The 19326-nt window shown below is 46.3% G+C and overlaps 2 protein-coding genes across 4 annotated transcripts; both read left to right on the top strand.

Moving 5' to 3' along the window:
- The first annotated feature begins 531 nt into the window (after positions 1-531).
- Positions 532-1728, top strand: LOC108555280 (TBC1 domain family member 5 homolog A-like). Its single transcript, XM_017910856.1, has 3 exons — positions 532-1115; positions 1251-1487; positions 1575-1728. The coding sequence occupies exons 1-3, from the start codon at positions 532-534 to the stop codon at positions 1726-1728; spliced, it is 975 nt and encodes a 324-aa protein (XP_017766345.1).
- A 928-nt stretch (positions 1729-2656) lies between these two features.
- Positions 2657-18732, top strand: REPTOR-BP (REPTOR-binding partner). 3 transcript variants are annotated; one of them, XM_017910873.1, is made up of 5 exons: positions 4019-4086; positions 7531-7693; positions 11826-11919; positions 16475-16596; positions 17621-18732. In XM_017910873.1, exons 2-5 carry the CDS (start codon positions 7559-7561, stop codon positions 17723-17725), a joined length of 456 nt encoding a protein of 151 aa, XP_017766362.1. In that variant the 5' UTR covers positions 4019-4086; positions 7531-7558; the 3' UTR covers positions 17726-18732. The 3 variants fall into 3 exon arrangements, with proteins under 3 accessions (XP_017766363.1, XP_017766361.1, XP_017766362.1); XM_017910874.1 differs by lacking the exons at positions 4019-4086; positions 7531-7693 and adding an exon at positions 2657-2915 and having other exon boundaries at positions 17621-18730; XM_017910872.1 differs by lacking the exon at positions 7531-7693 and having other exon boundaries at positions 3724-4086.
- Positions 18733-19326: the final 594 nt, after the last annotated feature.

Here is a 19326-nt window from a genome sequence, read left to right as displayed (position 1 = left end):
TATAAGTTTTGAATATTTTTTACAATATCGATATATTTCTTACCTTTACCTTTGTCCGATAAGTATATTGTAGATGTGCCTCCAACAACATTTGAAAGTTGTAAATATTATATGATATACGTACGAATAATTTATTTCAAGCTTTTTTTGTATTATTTGTAAGTTTTAACACATTAAAAAAAATTCTAACGTAATGAGTGTTTTAAACAGAATAAATAGAAAACGAAAAAGGGAAAAAAGAAAACGAAACACACTGTTTCTATTCTTACAAGTTTTCAATAAAATGCATTAACTATTTGTGATACTGTGATTTCGTAGAATATTCGTTTCGCTTCGTTGATTAATGAGCTTTCTTAATGCGTAGAACCGAAAAAACTCGAAGGTCATGCCGATTCATCGGACCTACGGATCTTTGAACCTATGCATACAGGATGCGTTTAGTTCTGTTACTTAAACAAAGGCATCTGCCTCTATATAATTGATTAAACCGACTGGAACAAACAAACCGTCTATTGACGCTTGCTTTTCAACATGTCTTTCATTTGGTATATTGTGCTTTTCTTCTTTATTCAGCGTAGTCTTTGTGCATCTGATTTGATTGCTCCACAGAACAACGAACAATCGGGATCTTCCTTATCAGACAACGTGCAAAAGAAGATCAATACCGAGGACGTAATTTTCGACGAAGAGAAGACAAGTAAAGAAGGTAGTTCCATTTATAACAAGGGGCAACTAGGATTTAATGAACGCAAGCGAGATGAAAAGAGATACGGTAACCAGGATACAGCTCGCAAAGGGCACGACAAAGGAAGACACAGTTTAGGAGAATCTGAAGTCGTCGATCACGAGAGGAATTCTTTTGAACGGCGCGGCAGTGGATATTACAAAAAAGGGCATCGCAGGACCGGTTTCAACAACAACTACCATAAAGATGAGTCAGGAAATAACTCAAGCTTTTACGAGGACAGCGATGACGAGGGGGGGCATAGGTCGACGGGGAATAATGGTGGATATTATGGGCAAAAATCGCAAAACTCGTTTAGGGATGGCTGGCGTGACGCATCCTACGTTGAGAGAGATAAGGCACAACAGGGAATACATGACAATAGAAAAAAGTAAGTGTACTAGTTAGTCTGAATTTCTTTAATGACTTTTAACACTCGTGATATACGTATGTAGTTACATACTTATCTGTATATACAAGAGTAAAGTGCGATGAATTAAGATATCGTTTTACTGCTTTGTGTTAGTTTTAACGATTATCGCGATCATGTCGGAGGGTACAACAATGATCGATACACAGATAATAGAAGAAATTACTTGAGAAACGAAGCTAGACGTTATTTCGATAAAAATGGGGAAGAGGTACATTATCCGATTATTTATCGTAATATCGATCATATTCCTGCATTCGGATATTCACGCTATCACATAGATACGCTACCTACAGGCTATTACAAGAAGGATCCTTACTCAATGGATTACCGGTAATTTAATATTATTGCTAATTGTAAGATTAGATATTAAATGATATATGCCAAAAAATTATTTATTAATGATTTGTTTATTTTCAGATATTTTCCATATCAGAGGCAAAGAAACGATGAACAAGATTTATATTATCCATTTAGGAGAGGTTATAGCAAAGGTTATCGGGATGATCTTTATGATAACGGATACTTGAGCAAATACAGAAATGGTTTTGATATTGGATATCATAGAATTTAAGATTTGAGTTCGCAACGTAAAGTAACGCAAATTTATGCTTCTAGTTGTAAAACAGTATTGCATATACATATTTATTTTGTATGGATTTAATTTTTAGTTTCATTGCAATATAAAATACACCATAAGGTCCACCATCGTCATGAATAAAGGGTATGTCAAAGCTTCTGCAACTTTATTACATACACTATGAAAATAATACCATAACCTTGATTTTATAACGATCTTAAATTTTTATGTGAAAATATTTTTTTAACGAAACCATTCGTTACTTACAAGTAGTACTTGGTTGTAAATTTATAGTGTTATCGTAGAAAATATAATGAAGCATAGTTAAATATACATTAAAAGAATTGGTACAGGTGCGTATGATCCAATTAAATTCAGGGTCCAGTTGAGATTTTTCGTTCATATTACATATTTTCCACTTTACTTTCTCTAGGCCGACAGCAACAATTATCACAAACAATTTTGAAGTCAAATTATGAATTATATTAAAAAATCTATTGCGTCAGAAATTTTTGTGATCATGGTTGTGTTTTTCAAATTATTTCATACTTAAAAATTGTTATAAATTTCAAATGTTTAAATTTTCTAATGTTTGAAATTTGTTCGACCATGAATTAGATATAATATAGGTTCAATATATGATGTATTTCTGTGTCGCATGTTTTGACGAGAATAACATCGTAAAATTAATTATCTAATTATTTAAGTGTTTCAGTTATTTTGATATAGGTATTAATTACTCTCATTAATATGTAATAAAAATGTCCGGAAGTAAATATTTATTAGTGTATGTTTCGTACAATCTAATCTTTTTTCAAAGCTAGAATTTCAATTTACATAACCAAAAATAGATTAGCACCATGTGGTCTATGATTTTATTTACCGACCGTTACTTTTGTAAGACATTTTCGTAGTATTTCATGATTTCGTCACGGGCGGCGCTATTGTCGGTGATCGTGACGTAATACGAAATACCCGACAGTCAGAGGTCTGGGGGTCTGCTGTGTGACCTTGCAGTGTTTGTAAACAGACACACGTTGCCGTTGCAAAGTGTTGAGGATAGGACAGAATCACGATATAACAAAGCGTGTCACGAAGGATTTGCTTGAGGAACATCAAAAAGAAGTAAATTCACGGGACTCATGGAGGTGGAGCCTATGTGTATTGCAGAAAATGAGACGGTGAGTCGACAATTTATGGAAACGATGAAGTGACAACGTGCTCGCGCGATGCAAACTGCCATGAAAAGCAGGCAACAAGATTACGCGCGTTAAATAGATTACACCATGTTGTGCAAAGAGGGCGCGCGTACAAAATGTCACGTTTTTTTACGATACTTGTTATTTTCGAACTGATGACAAAGGGCGTTGTTACTTTCGTTTGACGTCAGGACCTGTGAAATGGAGGGTTTGTCAAGGGGTCGTGGGGTGGGGGGCAAGCAGACCGAAGGGTGGCTGTTTGCTTGTGTGTGCTTCTTCTTGGTGTTCGTATAGTAAAGCTGACGTTCGATGTCGCTGTTTCTCGTTTCGTTCTTTCGCATTCTTGTCGATTGATCGCGCCACGTGTCGTTGAGTTTCGTTCTCCTAGTTCTCAAAAGATGACGCTGCCGTCTTCGTACGGTCATGTGATCTTCAGGCGCGGAACATTGTGGAGTCCATTTTCTGATAAGAGTCGTTAATGTTAACGAGTAGATTTTTCGTGCGATTAGTATTGTGAAATTTATGACCTTTTGTAAACAAAATAGCAATTCCGTTCTTAAGTTTAGTAATATTCTACTGTTTTATCTATTTAATAGATAGTGAAGTGTGATATCGATATGTGAAATTTATCGTCGTCATATTTCGATTCAAGAAAATTATTCGCGTGACGTGTGTGATATGTTATCATAAACTACGGTTTCTATCAATATTAACCTAACGAAGAAAAAAAGATGGATGAAATTAATTCGAGAATAATTGTTCGCTGTCGACTATCTAATTTTATTTGTAGCATATTTTTCACGTAACGAGAATTTTTCGTGAATTATTCGTGATTAAATATGTTAACAATTACTAAAAGTTGCAAAACGAAGAGAATTATTTTAACCTATTTACGAATAGCTTTGTAACTAGACGTGGATTTTGTCTCCAATCAATGCGTTCGAAAAATGAGCAATGTGTAACATGGTCATACGTAGGAGTAATTTTAAAATCAGTGCCGCGAGTTTCTGTAAATCGCCGATATGTGTCGCGCTTGTCGTTTAATATTACCGGTTGTACTGTTCGGGCACCGGTACCGAGCACGACGTCCCTGAACACAGCGTTTAGCTCGTCAACTGCGCAGTTGACACAGCTCGCACGTCGCGTAGCACCGGTGAGTTTTCTACAGATACATTTTATATACTTTTCCTTTATTTCATAGTCTTCTACAGTGTCGTTTTGTTACGTATATATCACGATGTGTTTCTCTTGAATCGACTGTGAAATTAGCTCCGTTTTCTGAACGCCTTAGATACATACCATTTCCGAACCATACCCTGTTGATTCTGTCCCTGTTCAGTCGACAATACGTACGCACGCTTTTTTGCCGGTATACACTCGTGTTGCTGATACTCGGGCGCGCGGAACGTTTTAAATTTCTTCGAATCTCGCAAGATGCATTTCGACGTCGTTACATAGTTTGAAATGCCGGTCGATTGTACTGGCTAACCGTTAGACTTGGTCGCCCACACGCGACGCTACTGCGCAATTCAACGGTACACATCTATCGCGAGGGAAAACTGTGCCGTTAATTGCGAAAACTTCGGTCTATGCGTATAAATTTAAGGGGGAAATCGTTCTCTTGTGCGATGTACATATATCGTCACCCCAACGATATAAATGCTTTCGCGTTTCAATGGTTTTATATTATACGGAACTGTGTACGCTTCTTTTTCGTAGCCCGCGTGAAATTTAACCTAGGAATGATCGATGTACCGAATAAATTTTGACGCATCGTGACCTACTCGCGTTCAGTTTTCACGTAATCGGAGTGCAATATTATTTCTTCGCTTTACGATGCCGTTTGTATTTATTTTTCTTCTTCTATTTTAAAACGATTAATCAAGGGGCAACGTTGTGATTAATTTTTTGCGATTTCATCGATAAAACTTTTCTTTTATATAAAACTCATATCACGCGACATCCAGTGAACCGTTCTTTGCTATTGCCCCGTCAAATAAGTAGGACGTAGCCATTTTCCATCGGTATTATTTCGTTACCGTAACCATTCTCGAAATTTACATTCCGATACCGAGCGTGTTTACAAACAGTTTTTGCATTCGAACGTGCTCATCTTTACACAAGAAACTCGATAGGAGGAGCCTTCTTGTTTACTCGCGTTTCTGATAACTATCGAATCGTGTTTACGAAATCAGCGAGTATCGCAATTCGCGACAAGAATATTTCGCAGTGCAGTGACTGATGGATAAGGGTACACAGGAAACGGAATTCGTAGCGACGTGACAGCGTGTTAACAGTGGCATAAGTGGGGTTAAGTAAATTTTTACATATTTAACCACGTTCTTCGAATCGTTTATTCTTATAACCCGTACAAAGCATACACCTTAGAATTTACGTTTCGTGATCTCTCTTTGCAATTAGATCAAAAGAACCGCGTTTAGAAAGTCCTCGGCTACTAAAGGAGTAAAGTACATCGGTCCAAAATAGGTTCGTTCGAAGTGGGTCGATGTCGATAGGATTTCAAGAAAATAGCAACACCATAGATCCTTGGACACCGTTAACTCGAGCGTTGGGAGACGAATCGGAGCAGGTGGAAGGTATATTGTAGGCAATTTTGCACCCGCTGTCTCTTTTCTATCGAGATCTCGATACGTTTGCGAAGCAATTGAAGCGTGGTGAACGGTTACATCGTCACGACAGATGTGCTGCTGTTCGTAAATCTTTTGCGACGGTTTCTTATCGATACGCGGGCGCATTTGCGCCATACCCCCTTCTCTCTCTTTACCGATTTTTCGTTCCACTAAACTTACTCTTCGGCAGCTATGAATCGTTGTCCGTGCAATCGTGTTACACTGACTCAGAGTCCGGTGCGTAGGGAAACGTGGGCGGCAGTCATTCCATCGGGCAATGCAGCGTGCCCTGACTTCGCTTCTATAGTCTCGTCTTTGCCCTTTCACCCTTTCTCTTCAATATACAAAGTCGTAACCTAATAATGCCCGAGAATTCGCATCGTTTAAATCATCGAAACGAAAAGTCGTTTGAGGTTATGTGCGAGCGCGTATTATTACGTTACGATTGTTGGAACGTCGAGGTTTAAGTATAGGAAAAGGTAGAAAAATAGTAGAGGAGCGTGTTAGAACGTTTACAATGGATATATTCGATCACGAATAGAACGTTCGTTCAATGGCCGCGAATTTAGCGCGGGAAACGCGAGCTGCGCGCGCATAGCTCTGAATTTAGGGGACTTTCGTCGGCGGGATGATGATTTTATCGTGGCGCTTTACCATTGTATTCACGGAATCTCTCTCGTTCATTGTTGCACAGCGGCGTAGGTGGCGCGGTTGGAAAATTACGAAGCTCCCTCCTCGTTTCCGCTTTCTTCGCCCCTCGTCCGTTCGCGTGCGTTCTCTCGCGTACAATGTCGTGGAAAAGCCCAAGGAAGCTTTTACTCGCGTTGTAGCTCGTTTTTGTCTGCGTTCTTCCTCGCCGGTTCGCGACGCGATCCTCGTCCTCGAAAATAGTTTCGTCCTTCGATCTCGTAATCGAACGCATCGCTAATCGATCGTGTATCCAGTAGCGTCGGCGCGCTTCGAAAACAAATGGAAATAAGCCTGCTGCGAATAACATGACCGGTATCAAAGTAGGAGAAAAGACTTCTGGAAGAAGTCGACGCGAATATCGTCTTGGGACGGTCTTAAAAATACGTAGCAATTGGTGCGATGTTAGCAGGATGGGTGGTTAGGAAGTAACGGAGAAGCTCTTTCGAGGTGCGCAGATACGATCGGATATTTTATAATTTATGCTTGCAGCCGCGAGTTCATTCCTTCGATTTTGCTAATCGATCTTGCATTCGATGGCGTCGCAACTGTTCGAGGACGAATCATAGCAGGTGTCATGTAGATAAGACGGATCGCAAGTAGTATAGAACCTTTGGAAGAAGTCTTCGCACGTGATCGCGACACAAATATCGTCCTCGGACACGATTCGCTTTCCTAATCGATTTTATATTTGATAGCATCTATAGAACGTTTTAGCAACAAAACGCAATAAGCTCGATATAAATAGAGCGAATGGTAGCAAAGTACGTGGGATTTTTTGGAAAATGACTAACCGCGAATATTGTCTTATACTCTGTACCACCGGGAACGGATCGAGAAAAACGGATAGTAGAAATGGAAATAGGATGAGCGGTTGCGAAGGAATACGGAAGCTTTCGGAGGAGACACGATCGGTTAACCGGTTTCGATGCTTTATAGTTCCTACGTGGCGACTTCTACAAAGGAATACTTCATTCTAGAGCGTCGGAGGATCGTGCAACCTTCGGTGAACGGAGGTAATAATAAGGTTGCGTGCCTGCGGATCCGGTAACCGAGTTGCTCGATCACTCGCTCGATCACTCGCACGATCGCTCGCTTTTTTCCACGAGCATGAGCCGCGTTTCCCGCGATATTACGGATTCGCGAGGACGCATGTCGGGATTATTCAGCGACGGATGATAATTTTAATAACGGTGATGCTCAGCCACGTGCTTAACCGTATTTAGTCTGCATTTAGTCGTTTGAGACACCTATGACGTTGCTCATTTGGACCGTGGTAGGTTCCCCAGCGGAAGCCTCGATCGAATCATGCTCCGTGGGATTTCTCGGCTCGCTGGAGTGGCGAATAAAGAGAAGGGAAATTGGAAACGGTGGAGGAGCAGGAAGGTTGAGCCGCGTAGCACAGCGAAGACAAAAAGAGACATCTTCCGCGGAGATTTTCAGGTATTTCGCTCGTGTAAACGTTGTTATGAATTTCCGTTGGAATCGCGGACCAGCGTAAGAGGATTTCGCCTAACTCCGGCCGACTACCGAATAATTGAACCCCGCGGCAATCTCTGCGGCTGTTCCGCCAAGAATCATTCGTCGCGATATTATGGCCGAAGCCTGGGAATTGCTCGCGAGGCGTGCATTTGCATCGAGGGTTAGAATTCCGATTTATCACGATCCACCTGCGCGGGGTGGGGTTGGACAACGGATAGAGGGAAAATTCGGGGAAGATTCGGCAAAGAGTTTAGGAAATTTCGATAACGTATCGCGCGGAATGAAGCGTTTAAAGTTAGACGCGTTAACGAGACCGCGTCATCGAGGTCGGAGTGTTGGTGGAAAATAGAGGAGCGAGTGGAAGGAGCGAGGCGCGAGAAGAGCCAGGGGTTATTCGAAGTCAAAATTGACGAGAATAGTCGGAGCGTGAGACAGCGCGAGGAAAGTCGGCTGTGGGTGGTAGGTGGGAGAAAGATTTTCGGTTAATAGAGGGTACGAAGGGGTGGAAAGGTGGCTAACGCGTTTAAGAGAGTCTCGCTAAGGGACTCCGGGAGTAATTCCATTAATAACGAAAATTAATTGAACGACGAGTTCTTTTGGGGAAATTCGAGAGAGAGAGCGAGTGGTGCGGACTCGTATGAAAGAGACTGGAGAACCGTGGCCGAGTTAAAAGGGTGGGCCGAGCCAAGGACGTTTCCCGTATCCTTTGTAATTAAAGACTTTCCACTGGAGAGGTGAGGTGGTCGGCCGAAAGTTGTTCCGGCGAGCAGAGGAAGCGGAGTGCACGTTAACGAACGACTTTTTCGCCGGTGCCATGGAATTGACCGATAAACGCGTTCGAATGGAAAGCGTCATCTTGGAACTTTCATTTTTCCTGGCCGGGGTCCAAGCGATCGTCGCGTCTGGAGAAATGTGCGCGGTAACTGGGGGAAATTTAAGAACGGGCTCGCGCGAAATAAATCGGACGGCGGGGGGTGTGGGTGTCGGCCGAGAGGTGTGCAAACGCTTCATTAGAGCGAATGGAAATTCACGGGTGGTAACCCGATGGAATTTTTATCGGCGGATATCGAACCGACAGAGCTTCTCTCGATCGACAAGAGTTATTTATATTTCAGCGTTATCCGCGCGCGAACCTAACTTTGCGAAACTTGCAGCGGGTGGTCGCGGCAGCTCTTCCCCTGGTTTTCGCGTTAATTCGTTGCTGCATGTACGCGTAATTCCTTCCCCATTCTGCGCGGCGAAATCGATTCGCGGAAACGCGAGATGGATAGAACTTCCGGCGTGCCGGCGTAATCTTGTAATACCGGCGGACGTGGCTCGAGTTAATTCCACTGAATTATGCAAAGAGTCATGAAACCACTTTCGTCCTCATTCGTTATAAACGACATATCTTTGCAGATAGAGAAACGAAAAAGGGAAATAAATAAACGCGAGCGAATAAACGTATTCGGGGGGGGAAAAAGGTTGGATCGGTTCTTGAACTGCGTGCTAACTGCGCTTGCGAGTTCGCCTTTGACGGGATCACTGGCCACGCACTGGTCGCTCGGGTGTACGTGGAAACCATGGCGCGTATACGTGGCATGGCAGCGAGTCCGTGCGTTCATGTCGCTAGATTAAATCACGCTTCACGCGGAACGGAGAGCCTTGGCACGAAGCGAGCCGCGTAACCCGGCCTTTGCGCTCGAGAAATACGCGTAAGAGGGAATCGGCCGACGAACTGCGAAACTACAAAGCCTCCGCGCTCGATTGTGTGTACAGTGTGGTTTACTAGCTTCCGGTCTTTGCCGCTCTCCCGTGTACTATCCTGCATCCGGCTAGATCGCGTCCACGTAATCTCTCTCGTCGCCAGCCCTCGCTAATTTTCAAAACGTAATCCGTAACCGAGGGAAAACAGGGAGGAGAAAGGAGAGACGGAAATGGCGGAAGTATCGCGCGAGAAAGGGTGAAAAATAATAAGCAACCGGTAGAAATGGAAGGGTAAAAGCGCGGAGTAAGCGGGAGGCGGTTGGAGTCGACGAGGGGTTTGAAAGGGGTGATGGTCGGCGGCCGGAAACGAGCGAATCGTTCCCCTCGACGATCGGATACACGTCAGAAATCCGAGTGGAATTGTCAGGCGCAGGGACGATGGTGCAGGTAACACGCTGCTCGCGATAGGGGCGAACGGGAAATCGACGGAAGTGTCACTGACAGTGGAGGGGTTTAACGAGTTTTCCTACCCTTCCGGTGTAGGGTGTACGCGCATCGTCGGCCCAAGTGCGACCCAAATATCTGGTCGATAGTAGCGATAGCGAGGGCGAAAAGTCGGATATTCCTCGCGATCTAATCGCGTTCTTCTCTCCACGCGAACCTCGTCGACTGTGTGACATCATCCGCCGCGAGAGTTAATTATATTCTTGGCTTAAAGGCGGGCCGCGAGAGCCGCGATAGGCTTCGCGAGCACACGCTTGGGATCCTTAGACGAGCGTGCTCCGTTCGCTCCGCTCGTTTCCTGTATCTCGCTACTCATCGCGGAACATCAATTCCATTTTCTACCCCACAAAGAACCGCGCGCGCGCGAAGAGCCAGGGCGTGGGGCGAGGGGTGGAAGAAGGAAGCGAGACGAGTCGGAAGGGCGCGAGAGCCACGGGGGTAAAGAAGTCGGAAGCGGTCGAGGGAAAGAAAGAGGATTCGAGGAGATTTAATACCAGATAGGATTGAGAGGAAAGGATAGGGCCGAAGGTAAACAGCTTGCCTAAAAGAGGGCTGAATTTGTATTTTGTCACCCGTGAGCACATGCATAGCTAAGCCTGCGGCTGCCTCTGCTCGTCGTCGCAACAACCGAGCTCTAGGGACGTGTAAATTTGAACGGGTCGCGTGGGGTCGCGAGAGGAGACACGCCCAGCCTGCGTGCGTTATATTCGCTTGTCCGTGTCCCTTCTTTATCGCTCGAGGGGACACGAGATCGTCTTTTCGATTCACCCTGCCTGTCTGCCTTGTGTACGCGGGGGTGCCGCGATTCTTTGCGCGTTAAACAACCCAGCCGATGGTTCCCTTTAAACAGGTTCGAGTCGGAGTAACGATAAAAGGGTCGGCGAGCGTGTCTTTCGATTTACGAAACGGCTCATACGCGTGAATGGCGCGTTAGAGAGAGAGTTAAACGGGTAACGATCGGGAAGAAAAAGGCGCCGTCTGGGCTTTTTCGCGACGACAAAGTGCGTTATTTGCCGACGTGGTTGCCCTACGACGAAAACTCGTCAGCGAGGTCGACTGTAAACGGCGGTGTCGCGCTTAAGGGTTGCTTTTAGCGGTCCTAGCAGCTCGCTCTCCTCCCTCTCTTTTACCTTCCTTCATTCGATAAGCTTTTGTTTCTATTGAAAACGACGATGGACGTTGTTCTCCGGACGCGAGCTCGGCCCGACTCGTTCGAGATATTAATCAGTGGCAGGAAGAAACAACGGATCAGCCGGGTATTACGTCGCAGTGGAGGCTCGTATAGTCCGTTTCCGTGAGTCGCCATTTTCCCCACGCGATGTTACGACGTTGCGATTCGGGATCGCGAAACTTTTTCGTCCCCTGTATCCCGTATGTGCCACAGTTCTTGCTTGTTTATTCTAGTTCTCCGTGTACTTTGTAATTATTCGCGACGGTCGCGATGGGTCGGGTCGTAAACGTTTTTCACCCCGTGCTACGACGCTAACGCGCGTTCCGACCCTTTACCCCGTGCCAGTTTAGCGGTTCAAAATTCTTGGTGACGTATGGTTGCTTCGAACGATATATCGCGGTCGTAAAATCCGCCGGGTCGGAAAGTACGAAATATCGACTTCTGTAACGGTAATTCGAGATATTTCGAGGAAAATAAGGCAACGGGGCGTTAATCAGTGCCGTGTCGTGTCTATTCGGAACGAGCTTTCCCGTGGGTAGCTGGGTACTGCAATTTTTGTCGTTAGGTACTTACAGTTATAAACCGTAGACTTATCTTTTAATACGGTAATTTCCAAGCACGCAGTATCGCTCGACCTAATTATATATCCCGATAAATTGGCTGTTTTCCATGAGAGGCCAGCGCATCAGCTTTTCCGATTCACGGATTAACGTGAAATTTTTCTCTTTGCAGGAGGGATCTCGCGGTGATCGGAAAGAGGGGGGTAAGAGGGGACGCAAGCCTGGAAGGAAGGCGTCCGAGAAGTCGGACATGAAAGCCAAGCTCGGTAAGCATCTCCTCCATCTTCCTGTATAATCTGCCTCAATTTTCCTCGTACCCTGTGTGGTATCGGTTATGGCGTTTTGGAAAAAATGTCAGGTAAAAATTGCCAAACACGACAGCGAGACATTCAGGAAATTTCACGCGATAAAACGGTGCCCCACCCTTCGCGCTGTCCAGCGCGAAATTTTACAACGTCGTCCATGTAAATCAAGGGGTAATTCCGGGCGCCGCCCTTCCTCTCTGCGTATATCCGAAAGCTCGACCCGTGAATCGGTTTTTCTTTCGAGCCCCCGATGGCCAACGTTATTTGCATGCGACCCTTAAGAAGCCGAGTTAGCCCCGATTTGCATCTCTGCCTGCTGGTGTATTAAGCGGGAAAACAAGATGTAACCGCGCGCGTTGCACGAGCCACGTGAGAAATGCACGCTGGTTGATTACGAAGCGTCGAGTGACGGTTCTCGAGTCCCCGGACCCATGACACCGTAGGAATATTTATCCTGCCCGAACGAATGAATATTTATGCTGGGTCAACTCGGTGGCTGGGACCGATGTTCCCGATGATTCCGCGTCGCGACGAGATGGAAAGTTGCGTTTTGCAATTCCGTCGTTTTGCCAGTCAGGGTGAGGAGAGGGTGGTGAAGTCCTGATGGAGACATCGGCGAGGGTTGCTAGAAGCTTCGTCAGGGTGGCAACGACGCGACTGCTCCTTTCCGTTCTATTTTCGTTTACTTTTCTCCGCCCCCTTTTCACCCCTTATTTTTTTTTCATTATTATATACCATTATCGAGAGTAGCACTTGGATCGCGTTCCTCGCGCTGGTAGAGTGGACTAGGGATGTAAGATGCCCGCGTACGGACTCTAGAGGAAATCACGCGAACGAAACAATTTTCTCCATGGATCCTCTCGGTCCTTCCTGTTGCGATATTCTCACAGCTTCTACTCTAGCCGCACATTCGGACTGGTTTCCAAGGTCCGGTAGGAAGCAACACGGATAGGATTTAAGCTCGTTTTACGACCAACTTTCGCGTCCGCAATCCCGCGCTGTTCCCAGCTACGTGGCCGAAGAACCACCGCACTTCTCCCGTATTCCCGTTCCCCGCGATCTCGTAATTTTCTATCCGGCTACTCTGACCTTTCCTTCGATCGAATCGTCTCCGGCCCGGCGAGGACGTTGCCTTCGCCCAGACTTTCGACAGTCGTAATTCGTGCCATCGCCGAGACCTCTTCCGGTTCCCCTTTCCACCCCCGACGAGCCCCGTAAATCCAATTTTCCCTAATTTCATTCACGCGCGCGTTATCCCCTCGGGTTGCGATTGGTTGTTTTCGCGCGGATGTCCAGGTCGGAGCTTATTTAAGCCCCATAGACTCGTTCGATTTGGCGCAGATCCTGCACGGCTCCTGATCCCAAACGGAGCCGCAAATTGGCTGCGCGAGGACGCTTAATTTCCACGCCGAGGTCGAATCGATTCCTTCCGTGTGGACGTGTTGGCATCACAGACGTCGGCGACGGATCCCAGCCCCGATAAAATTCCCCTCGATCCACGATCCCGACCCGAGGCTCCCTATCGATGACGTTGGAAAGGCTGTTCCCGGACAGGTTCCCTTTTAAAAAAGGAAGTGGACGACGCGGGGGCCGGGCAGGAGACGTTTATTGCCGCGTAAAAGGCGGGCTTAGTGAGCCGTAGACGCGATAATAGCCGCGACCCTTGATCGTAAAGAGCTTTATCACGCCGCGGACGGTCGGAGTGCCGGAGAAATTTGCAATATCCTGCAACGGGCTATTACGATCGATTTTATCCGTCGCGCCCTGGCTTCTTCGCGGGTGTCACCGGCGCGCCGGAAGTGCCGCGGTACCACGGCCGCGCTGCAGCCCGAAACGGATGGCGTCGTCGCCGTGCGTCAGGCCCGCGGCTTGAAAAATCGCGCGTCACATTTGAGTTACGCGAATTTATTGCCCGATGGCTGCGCACAGTCCCGCGTCCTTCGCCTTCGTTTGTAATTTTTACCGCGACAATTTATGGCCGGTTCCGCGGATGGAGCGGGGAATATTTATCGACGCTCGTTCCTCTCGCGAACGACTCCGTTGTTAGCCCGGTGGTCGGAGTCTCGTGTTTGTTTTGGATAGCTGCAGGGCTGTTTAGTTCGATTTTATGGCAGTTCCCGGGCGCCGTTGCTATTCCGCGTAACGGCGAGTTGGATCGAGAGATCGTCTCGAATCCGTGGGATCCGATCGGATCGGATGGGATCGGTCTGCGTTGCATGAAAGAAATCATCTGAAAAACTTGTAGGACCGAATCCCCATCAGCTCAACCATTCTAACATCATGGCAGAATTAGAGTAAAATGCTTCCCTTATTGGTAGAACCGATCCCCTCCTATTATCCCGGTCATAGAACACCGTGTGACAAAGAAAGCGAACGAAAAAATAGATGCAAGAGCGTAGACTCATCCCAAAGCGTAGTAGTGTTTCCAATTCGTCGTAAGTTAACTCTGAGATAACATTTCTTTCGCGGATATCTTACGCCTATGTTAACGTATCACTTTGCCGAACTTGGAGATAGTAGTTTTAGGAGTGTCATAGAAGAGTAGGTATTACTAACAAGAGTATAGGCGGAGCACGTGGAATACCTCTCTTGCTCCGCAACCGAACGAGCTGACTTCTTTCTCGCAACGCATAGTATTTGTATGCTAGGTCGGCCGCGAGTGTTCCCTTCTTCCTTTTCGATACGCAGCTGACGTTTCGCGGTATCCTCGAGTTCGCTGCTGCTCGTTCCTTATCTCGGGCACGAGAACCTTCGCCTCGCTCCTTAAACGATTTCCGTACTCGAGCTGGATTTTAAACGTGCCCCGGAGCCTTATCCTTCCCGCCCGTTTCATTTAATTCCGTAATTCTTTCGCGTGCGCGGGATTCCCGAGGTTCGCTGCGAACACGAGAGACACGCAGAGAGTATCTCGTTACCAGTTACCGCGGCATCCAGCGGCGGTGGTCTTAACGCGCTTCTGGATATCATTAAGCCGCGGAATTTTTTCCCGGGGTGGTGACGTCGTGCCGTTCGTATTTCCCGTTTCGGCGCCGAGAAACGGAGTAACGTTCGAAAAATGCCGGGCCGGGGTTATTAGCATCCCGTTTTGCTTATCTCGCGAGCACCAGGCTCGAGCTCGGCGGATCTATTTTGGATTATTAACGAGATTGTGTGGCCCGCTCGCGGCGTCGCGCTCGTCTGGCTCGATCTCGCGTGAAAAATTTACCAAAGGAACGACGGCTGCGTTACACGAGGCCGCTTGTTTGGCTTTCCTTACACCCGCCGCGTAATCGCCTTTACGATCGCTTCTTAAGAACGTTTCGCACTCGGGGAAGCGCGAACGCGGTTGCGGAAGGGGATCGTTGCAAAGGCGTCTTGAGAAATGGCAGCGGGGGTAGGAAACGGGTTCCTCGCGATGTCTTTGTGCAGCTGCTTCGGAGGATTTAGCTCGCGGATTATTGCGTTTAGAGGTAGCCGCGATTAATACGGAAATTATACCGCCGAAGTCAAAAACTACCGGCAAGAGCGTTTTCGAAAGAAGGATAAGTCGGAATGGAGGATCGAGTAAATCGCGTCGGAAGTTTCCGTTCTAACGGAGACAAGGAGCTCTCCATTCCTCTTAATTATCGGATTATTAAGTTTCAATTTTAGGGGAATAGTTTTGGACGTTTCGAATTGAAGACAGTTTACCGAGAGCCGTGGATCCGTGCATCCCGTTTTCGATGACGTCCTCGATTTATAGTTGCAGATATTTTACTCGCAGCAGTGAGATGAAGAAAAATGATGGGTTACTCTTGAGTTTCAACCGAGATTATCATTTATTATCAATTCGCTGTCACTAAGTTCAATATCTCGAATATTTAAACCCTTTCTCTACGACATCGTGTGAGACACGTGGTAAGGAGATCGGGTCAAACACGAGTACCACGTGTGACAGACGTGGTTCGAAGATAGGGCCCTACGTAAACATAACGGGTCAAATTCGTGGTTTATTTTCGTCGATATCTTGCGTGTTATTTTCTGCTACATTAGGACGAAGTGGCTAGACGTGTACGACGTTACTATTCGCGATGACATGCGCCATCAGCAAGGGGTTAATAGTGCAGCTGTCAACGGAGTGGATATAACTTATTAAAGAACCTGGGACGCGAATAAACTATCGGAAATTACAGAAATTAAATTTGCATTATAATTTCTAAAGTTAGAAGCATTTTAACGCTCCTTGAACCACCGTCATCGATACCCAGCAGAGATGGAAGCCGTTCCAAATGGACCATGTTTCTCCGAAAATATTTCGAATTATTATTTCAGAACTGGCAACTCTCGTACTCTCAGATTCCAGCGATTTCGCGAATTTTCGAGCAGCGCCGTTTAAACCAGCCATACGTTATACCCTTATCTATTCACGGGGCTAGACGTCTATTATGCGCGAGCATACAGGAGTCGCGAGGCGTATTCGGGTCTTTAGAAGTCGGCCCGGTAACGCGGTCGACGTCGGCCTGTCAGGTTTTCACGCTTTTCCCGTTTATTTTTCCAGAACGAAGTCGACAGAGCGCGAGGGAGTGTCGTGCTCGGAAGAAGCTGAGGTATCAATACCTCGAAGAGCTGGTTGCCGACCGCGAAAAGGCTGTGCTCGCGCTACGAAGGGAGCTGGAGATGGTGAGTCTTCCACGGGAGCGTCTGCTTCTTATCCTCCTATCATCTTATTCCCGACTATTCGTTTCACCGTCATATCTCGCGCGTATGTCCTATCGTACCCCGTGCCCCTTTCTCTATGCAACCGGCCGATAATAAATCCTTCCGCTCGGGAGAAGTTGCCGCGGCTGCGAAGTGAGTTATACACCTATTATTCCGGCGAGCCCCCTCGCGTTGGGCGTTTTTAAAGTCGCGTGTGTTCTCGATTATGCAATCGTGGCCCCGTCTTATCCGCGGCGTTTGGAAAAGAGTTACAGCTGTCCCCGGAATCGCCGCGCCGCGCCGCGCGTTGCGTTTGTATTTTCCGCGTGCGTTAATATCGTAAATTCCGGGGGCGAGACAAGAAGAAGGAGAACACCGGAGGACACGAAGTTTTTCCAAAGAACCATAAACATGTCGCGCTACTGCTCTTTCCCCCTTTTCTTATTTTTTTCTTCCTTTTTCCAACGGAGTAATGGCTGTGCCGGAGTTTCCGGAATTAGTTCTCGGGCACCGGGGCACAGCGATCGGTAAATCCCCGACTTTCGTCTCGCGTGTGCATTCTTTGTTACTTAATCGTGGGCCTAATTACGGCCAGTTGGTGAATTTCTCGTGTTATTTGGAATTAGACATGCGACAGCAAAGTGTACGGTTTGCTTGAAATTCGATTGCTCGAAGGTTAACGAATCGGCAAATTCGATGAGAGACCCAAAGGTACGTACATTTAAATGATCGGCGAGGTAGAGAAACGCGGTGTCCTCGAGCCTTTTCACGTTCTCAGCTCTTCACGTTTGCCGTACACGTGTGTTCGGCTCCGCCGTGGAGGAACGGCTCGTGGAGCGAAGAGAAGAGGAGAGAAGCCTTTCCCGCAACCGCCTGTCCGCATCACAGCCCCTGAACCTTTCCAGATCCCTTAAAGTTCCCAAGAACTGTTTGGGTATAAGAAACGACGTTCGATCGCGTGTCAGCTGGAAGCTCGTGTAACCGCTATCCGCTATTTTTCTTTCAGTATCGGCAGTGGGGACAGGACTTGGACGCCGGACGAGTTCCCGACGGGCTACAAACGATGCTGGAGGACCTGGGCTCTATGAAACGGGAGAAAGTGGTCAACTAACCGAACAAGAAACAGAGAAAGAGAAACACGAGTCAGGAACATCGAGCTCTGCCACCTTTCTTTTTGTTGCTTTCACTCGTCGTACCGTGGTAGTCGAGCTTTTGCTACCCGTGCTGCCTGGGTTACTCTTCGAACCGAGGAGGGAGAGAGTATCCGGGCAGTCCACGTGTCGAATTCGCATTATTCTCAACGGCTCCGTTCGAGTTCCGTCTTGCGTTTCTCTACAAGAAGAAGCCGTTGATGAAAAGAAAAAGAAATCGCCAACCTCGTTCCGATTTACGATTCTGTCCTGCTTTTAACTAGTCCTTGTTCGTCACCCCCTCTTGTCTCGTCCCTCTTCGAAGGAGAAACTGGTTTGGCCAATTGTTGTTTCTCTTGTTATTATTAATTATTATTATTATTATTATTATTATTATTATTGCGTTTAACCATATAGTTTCTTGACGCGCTTCACGAAAAATTGTTCGTGTACCCCCCTTGTTAATTGTGATCCAGATTAAGTTAACATATTGTCCTTGTTTTTTTTGTACCGTCGTTTGAGGCCCCTCGACGACAGAAAGGCCGATCGGTCGACTGTGCACCGCCCGGCGCTCGTTGTACCTACGTATTGTACCTTACTCGAGGATCGTCAGGAGGAGAGAATGAAAACGAAACGTAAAAGAAGAAAGTTATATATCCCTGTTACGCGTCGACGAAGAACTATCATTGTGTATCATAGTCGAATGAAAGAAAGTTACGCAGTATTTGCTCGTTCGGAGACTCTGTCGTATATTATATTATAGTAGGTGTATTCGTTGAGCGATTTAGACCTCGTTTTTTCAAATTTATCGCCAGGAGCGTGTTTTGGTTCTGCTGACGTGGCCGCTTGTTCGCGGCGAGACAAAGATTATCTGTATGGAAACGGTATTTTTATACTGTCGTATGAAAAGTCTATTATTTTGTACAGATTATTGATATTGCGGGAACTTGTTCATATATCTGGGAAGAGTCTAGAGATCGAATAAAATGAATATTTTTAAAGAAACCCGCCTGGTTATTCATCATCGTCTTGCTCCCCGACGTCTCTTAGTATTTGCGATAGCGAACATCGAATTCTGTTATTTATACCTGTTGCCTACGACGAGTAGCGCGTAGGATGCAGTTTCGTCAGCGTCATTTCGAAATGATATTTTTCGTATCGCGATTTCGCGTAGCCGTGCACGAATTTGCATATTTCGCCGTGAAATACGTTCGGCAACGAAATCTCTGTTTCGATTTACGCAGATTGCTATGCAATCTCCCATCGATATTATCCAGCGCGTCGAAACGATGTTACTGCCGTTCGATAAAAGTCGAGGTAAAAATAAAAAAAAAAAAAAAAAAAAGAAGACAAGAGAAAAAAAAGGAAAAATTCCAGAGAGAGAGAGAGAGATGGCTGCACGGCCACGTATGCGCGAGCGTATGCAAAATGTAAGTCCGAACCAGGCCAGGTCAATCGGTAACAGTGTCGATAATAATAATTGAAAGAAACCAGCTGACCCGCATACTAAGAATAAAATATTATTTCAGTCTTCGGACGGTGTAACGTGTGTTATTTAAACGCCGCCACGGAAAGAGATCCT

Source organism: Eufriesea mexicana, unplaced genomic scaffold, assembly GCF_001483705.2.
Source record: "Eufriesea mexicana isolate 0111107269 unplaced genomic scaffold, ASM148370v2 scaffold107, whole genome shotgun sequence".
Lineage (NCBI taxonomy): Eukaryota > Metazoa > Arthropoda > Insecta > Hymenoptera > Apidae > Eufriesea > Eufriesea mexicana.
Note: the sequence above shows the minus strand (reverse complement) of the source record. Positions and strands in the feature narration are given on the sequence as shown.